At 43.3% G+C, this 6702-nt stretch overlaps 1 protein-coding gene across 3 annotated transcripts; it reads right to left on the bottom strand.

Annotated features, from left to right (window-relative positions):
• Positions 1-560: 560 nt before the first annotated feature.
• On the bottom strand, positions 561-6696 carry stx2b (syntaxin 2b). Of its 3 annotated transcripts, none has more exons than XM_060055001.1 (10): positions 6564-6696; positions 6389-6488; positions 5504-5578; positions 5306-5379; positions 4523-4631; positions 2686-2759; positions 2397-2534; positions 1865-1975; positions 1032-1149; positions 561-810 (listed from the first exon to the last, which is right to left on the bottom strand). In XM_060055001.1, the coding sequence occupies exons 1-9, from the start codon at positions 6582-6584 to the stop codon at positions 1054-1056; spliced, it is 798 nt and encodes a 265-aa protein (XP_059910984.1). In that variant the 5' UTR covers positions 6585-6696; the 3' UTR covers positions 561-810; positions 1032-1053. The 3 variants fall into 3 exon arrangements, with proteins under 3 accessions (XP_059910984.1, XP_059910987.1, XP_059910985.1); XM_060055004.1 differs by having other exon boundaries at positions 4523-4614; positions 6564-6604; XM_060055002.1 differs by lacking the exons at positions 4523-4631; positions 5306-5379; positions 5504-5578; positions 6389-6488; positions 6564-6696 and adding an exon at positions 3929-4508.
• Positions 6697-6702: the final 6 nt, after the last annotated feature.

Raw genomic sequence — 6702 nt, forward strand, 5'->3', positions numbered from 1 at the left:
ATGTTTCTCAAATGTAACTAAATAAAACATATTCTGTTTGATGATTTTTGTGAGGCTTGGTCTAAAGATTTTATGTGGCGATTTTTGGTGAATCTTTGATTATTTTTGTAGCCTGTGAATCTTTTTATTATGTTTGGCTTTAATATGAAAGTGTGGGAGAAGTAAACATTTTTAGGGCATAAGGGTTTTACTGATGCATCTGATTCTAGACATTAATATTATGAAAGAATTTTGAGTCCAGGTCAATCTGGTGAGGAGAAATAAGACTAATTCATGATTTTTTACAATAGCGCCAGCTTTTGTATGGGTAGTTGGGGTTATTATTAACCATACCTGAACATTTCAAGAGTTTTCGACTTACGGTATAGGCTGCAGTATGACTTTTACAGAATTAGAGGAAAAAATAAAACGTTACAGAAACAAAAGGGGACCAATCAGCTGTGTTGCTCAGACCCCTAATAATCAGGGATAATACAAGCATATACATCGTTTATATATATTTTTTTCTATGAAGACATGCTCAATCGTACTTACAGAGGGAATAATTGGGTTGATTGAGCTGTGTGTTGATATGATTTATTCTTTAGGCACCCATTGGTTGAAAGAATTTTGAACAAGATGGATGGATGTGAGGAAAAAAGTTGATTGGTCATGTTTTAGGTTTTGTGGTTGACTAAGTGACTAAGTGAATCCACACCAGACACAGACTCAGCTGACGGTGATTTGCTATAGGATCCATCAGTCAAAGATTCCAACCAAGAGTATGAGAACCATGGCTCCTTCCTGACCCTCGATGAGGTAGGGAATGGTCTGTTGATGAGAGAAGGAAGGAAAGTCTTTCAGGAAAACCAAGTAGGACATTTTTTTAAATGATTTTCTCCCTGAAGTAATTCATTTTGGGCATTTATTTAACACAGCGCAGAGACAAGAACATAACAACAATGCATGAGTGAATGGATGGAGGAATGAATAATTGAATGAGTGGTTGAATGAATGGCGTTACTGTAGTTCCATGGGTGAAGTGTTGTTACCTGAGGAAGTGATGAGTGATTCTCAGGCAGGGGGTTTAGTTAGCCCAACAGACAGGCCAACAATAAGTGCAACGACCGCAATCAGGATCAATATTGCAAATGCAAGGAAAACAAATTTCTGCCAAGCAAAGAAAATGTATTTAAGTAGAGTTCACATAGAAGTTCACAATCATTTTGTGTTACCATTGGATTGGAAGGCTGGAGTTTAAATGGGGATATTATGCCATCAGGTGTGAGTGTGATTAGCCATTACAAGCCATTTGAAAATCTTCTCTTCCCTGTGCCCTAGCGACATCACAAGTGGGAGTGTCAACCTAGAAGCATGATGGATTGATAAGCTACATTTTCTGCAGTCCACTGGGTAGGCTGGTAGACTGGTCTATCCAGAATACACCTGGACACTCCAAGTGAGATGTCACAAAAACACAAGAAAAGGCAGAATTTCAAACGGCTTGTAATGGCTAATCACACTCACACCTGGTGGCACGATACCAGCCTTTTAAGATGAACAGACATGCTACCTCTTTTTAAGAGACGGTCTACTGTTGACTACTAAGACATTTGGCCGACACTCTTGTCCAAAGTCACAGTGATTAATATATCATCATGTAGGGGTTATCACCACGCTTAAGGAGGCCAACAGGTAGACCAAGGACATCAGGGATCGAACACAGTAACTTTTAGTCTGACGCCCTATAGATACTACTAAGGGGGGGGGGGGGGGGGGGGGGGCGATAAGGGTGAGGCTATACAAAGTCTAGGTGAACTGTGCAGAGCAGAGCGCAGTGACCACAGTTAGTTGTCCATGGTGGGTCGAGAGTGAGGATACATACCCTGCGGGACTTCTTCTGGTACCGCACAGCCTTTTTGGTCTCCTCCTTCGCCATGCCGATGTACTCAGCGGCAGTTGAGACGTTCTTCTCAATGTTGTTGACCATGTCCCCCTGCCAATCACAGCCGACAGCTTAGAGGTTCTGTTCAAATCCATGAAGGGGTCGAGTTGCAGCATGAAACATCGTACATACTGCTCAAGTATAGATACCGTAGTGGCATGCATGCACACATGCATGCACTGTCAGGTGGTAGATCAGTGTTGAAGTAAGGATCAGGGACAATGTTAGTCATCCAAAATCGGTGTGTTTTAATCAAAATATATATTATATATATATATAAATATATATAAAAATTCATATGGTCAGGATTTTCTGTCAGCATTGAGAATTTAGAAGTGTATTGTTAAAGCACGATGCACAATACACGTTGATAAATTCTAGATATGCATGCACAACACTGTCAGATGGGAGATCAGTTTTTAAGTTAGGATCAGGGACAGTGTCATTCAGTATTAGAGGAGTTATCGCCTACCTGGGTCTCCACCATCAGGGCCATGTCCATGAACATGGTGCGCAGCTCTCTGATGCTGGCCTCCAGACGAATGATGTCCTGGTGACGCGACTCGATCTCGTTCAGCGCCTGCCGCGTGATTTGAGAATCTGAAATAATCTGGGGAGGGTGGGAAAGAAAGCCCCAAAGTCACAACACTGGCGATGTTGGGAATCTGTCTTGATACTTTTGGGCGTTTATTTCCCCGCCACCAGGAAGCGCTGTTGCACCGTGTGACATATACCGAACATGCCCAGTGGTGTGAACTTACATTAGAAGTGAAGATGGATGGATTTCCGCATTCTAGCATGTCCTCGAGCTCTTCGTTTGTGGTCACTCTTCCAGCTGAAATGATATTCCACTTTATAGTTAATTATACAACAAGTAGGGGAAAAGAAGGGATCTGCCCATGCTTAAAAACAGACTTGCTAATCAATTTGTTCAATTAAAAGGTTAAGGGAAAATTTGATTCAATATAAAATGTTTATGTATCGTATATATTACAGAAAGTATATATATTTTGCTTTACTAATGACAAAAGTCTGTATTCGCGAAACTGATAACTATATATAAAGAGTTGATATTTAACAGGAAGGCCTCATTGCTTTTAACTGTAAATTGATTGCGCTATTTGCTCATTTCCTGTAACCCCAGAGCACAGCAAAGAATATAAGCAGACACACTATTTGAACAAACACAATATGAATGAAATGAAAGTTACATATTAATTATGCCGTTATTGCCATGTCAGTGTCATGTTTTTGCAAATCTGCTGACAATGCCATCTGATTAACACAAATGATGGACATAATAACATTTGTTCAGGAAGCAATGCAATCAAATCCTTTAGCGGGGCAAAGGAGCTGCTGTCTTGTCTTGGTTCCTCTGACAGTCAGGTTGCGATGGAGGAACGTTGGGACTCGTTCCCGCTCACAGACAAACAGCTGGTTCATAAACAGAGCGCTGCCCTTGCCTCACTCTACACTTACTATTCCACGTATTCCCCACAGAGAGACCTGTTTCTCTGGAGGTATCTGTGTTGTGTCGAATGCACACACACACACACACACACACACACACACACACACACACACACACACACACACACACACAGGCACAAACACCCACACAAACATGTGTACACACACACACGCGCACACACACACAAAGATCTGTTGCTCAATGGTCATTCCAAGTCATGTGACCCTGTTGTAGCCAGGAGACTAGGGTTACAGGAGCCTCGGAGCCCTATGCTGCGTTTCCCAGGCAACGCCAGCTATTGCCGTGTCTCCAGTGTCGAGCTCCTCTTCCATGCCGAGGGTGAAGTTGTGGCATGCTCTTGTTAATGCATGCCATTGGGACCGCACCAGCCTGTGTACAATTTGCTTCACACACACACACGCGTAAATGTTGCAGAACTGGCATGCAAATAGCAGCAGGAATGTAAGCAGTTAGTAATGTTGTACGTGCCTGTTGTGATTTTGTAGTTCACAACTGACCTTTAGACATTATACCTGGCCGAATGTGCTCCATCGAGTTTGGAAACTGCAGTTTTATTCTAAGTTGTAGGATGGGGAAACTGATGATGCTGATGATGAGAAGGAGGAAGATGATGATGATGATGATGATGATGATGGTGAATATTCCAGAAAAAGGGGCTAGTACCCGCATGGGAACAAGGCTGGAGATGTATTTGGCAAAATAAAATAGCCAGAACTTTAACCACATTGAAACATCTCCTGTATTTTTAAGTAAAAAAAAAAATAATCCTGAAGAGACTTTAGAAAACCAAACATCTCTTTGATGCTTCAGCTCCATCAGGTTGTGCGTCCAGAGGGAAGCACAGGAAGCCTATTAGGTGTGGTCCATGTCCGGTTTCCTGTCCCGAACGTGCTCAAGGACACGGTTCACTGCTGTCTAATCTCTGCGGTCATTTGGAAGAAACAAGCTTTGTGTCCCTGCTCAAATTATAATAGAACATCTTACAATGTTATGTCCATCTTATCATGGAACGTTCTCCAACAACGAACCTGTTATAAGTGATGCCCATATAAGGCCTGCACCAGAGGGGCATCTGTGGGTCAGTTCCATTTACACTTTATACTCACTTATCTCGAGCTGCCTCTGGATCCTCCCTTTGCTCCTTTCCCGAAAGGACACTTGAGTCTCGTTGTACATCATCATAACCTCCACAAATCTCCTGGAAAGCACCGTGTGCTGGGTACAGGGGGAGATGGAGAACCCCCCACACACACACAAATACACACACACAGAGCCATACACACATAAACACACACACACACACACACACACACACACACACACACACACATAGCCATACAAAACACACACACACACACACACACACACACACACACACACACACACACACACACACACACACACACACACACACACAAACACACACACACACACACACACACACACACACACATAGCCATACAAACACACATAGCCATACAAACACACACACACACACACACACACATAGCCATACAAACACACACACACACACACACACACACACACACACACACACACACACACACACACACACACACACACACACACACACACACACACACACACACACACACACACACACACACACACACACACACAGAACCATGCACCCACCACACACACAGGTGTCACTGCAGGAGAAGAAGAAGTCTGCTTCACGATTGATGTTTTTTTACACGTTAATATTCCTGCAAATTGGATACTGAGTGGAGGACAACATGTTGATCCATACTGTCTTTACAGCTAACAAAGAACAGCTGTAAATATATCTGCATTTTATGCTAGTGTATAGTACTATGAAAAGAAAGTCAAGTAGAATTGAATGTCATCACTGAAGACCCACTCACCTGTGTCTTCTGGATCCGGTGGTCCACTGAGGTTCTGTGGGCCATGTCGTCTTGAGGTAGGCTGAGCTCAATCGCTGTGTGACAACAACACATCAACAAACAACAGAGTTCCATGAAATGAAAAGAGTTGGAATGAACCCTGGTAATGGGGACTGTGTTGGGATAGAAAGCATTGACCACCCTGTGGCTTTAACTTACACTTGAGTTTAGCCCGCACAACGTTGGCAGTCCCTTTGATGTCATTGGTCAGCCTGTTCAGTCCCTGCTTTGTTGCTTTTCAGGGGAGGAAAAACAGTTAAACATCAATACCTTAATTTGGTGTGCCTGACAAACAGCCGTCACAATGTAGCATTTATGCATGCATTGTTGGCCTGCCTGGTGTTAATATTACACTAGATAAGACTGCTGCTGGTCACTTGGCAACATGGACGTGACACCAGAGTTCAGCCCCCATATGTTCTACACCTTACTCTGTCCATGTGAGGTTGAGTTCATCACCATCACCCCATCTACCAGTGACACATAGGCTAATGTCGGTGGGTTCCAGTAAGGACTGTGGGAATATTGACAGTGCTGTGGCTCATCATGGCGACTCCTCAAGATCAAGATCATCCAAGTACTTTCCTGGGACCTCCAGCACTGACAGCTGCACCTGCTCTGCCCTAGCCCCTGCCTGACTCAGAGCCAGTCTCAGTGTGAAATGTTTTGAAAAAGCCCTTTTCTATTATTTCAAATGACCTTGTATATGGTATCTGTACCATTTTAAATGTACGTGATCCTTGAATACAAAGAGTACAATAGTATGGCAAGTCCTTAAAGTGGGTGGGACCCAGACTTGAATCACTGTGCTTATAAATAAACTAGGATGACCTTTTTTAAAAGAATCTTTTTACAAAATAAAGCACCAAAAGTAAAGAGACTTAACCTCTGGGCAAAGGAACTGCACTTCATACACACGTCAGCCAGGCACACCTACCAGAGGAGGACCAAGAGAAGGAAGTGTATGGCCACACACGTTCCAGCCCATTAGGCCTACCCGAGTAGTCCAGACCGCCGGCTTATCGTTAGGAGATAGGCTCTTACCTTCATCTGGGTTGGGCGCCGACAGGATGGTGCTGTGCATCTTCCTCACCTCCTCCACTTGATAAGCGATGTTGTCAATAAGCCCTCTGACGTCTTCCACCTATAAAGGGCGGTCAATTAAATACTCTTTGAAAACGATTCATGATTATGATCATCCATGGCTATTGTTACTCACTCTTCTGAAGAATCCTTCCATCAAACAATCTCTGTCCACCTCCACCTCCTCCTCAACCTGGGTGCAGTTCTGTTTGACATAATTGCAATTTCGTTGTTATCAATGAAAACGCGACTATAACGTGACAGGTTCAACCGAG

The sequence above is a fragment of the Gadus macrocephalus genome, chromosome 6 (assembly GCF_031168955.1).
Source record: "Gadus macrocephalus chromosome 6, ASM3116895v1".
Taxonomy (NCBI): domain Eukaryota; kingdom Metazoa; phylum Chordata; class Actinopteri; order Gadiformes; family Gadidae; genus Gadus; species Gadus macrocephalus.

Excerpts from the sequence above, each read along its gene's own strand:
- stx2b (XM_060055001.1), bottom strand. The coding sequence starts at position 6,584 with ATGGAAGGATTCTTCAGAAGA. Across the intron at positions 6,489-6,563 it reads TGGAAGGATTCTTCAGAAGA|GTGGAAGACGTCAGAGGGCT; the intron begins GTGAGTAACAAT and ends CGCCCTTTATAG. Across the intron at positions 1,976-2,396 it reads CCCTGATGGTGGAGACCCAG|GGGGACATGGTCAACAACAT; the intron begins GTAGGCGATAAC and ends TGTGATTGGCAG.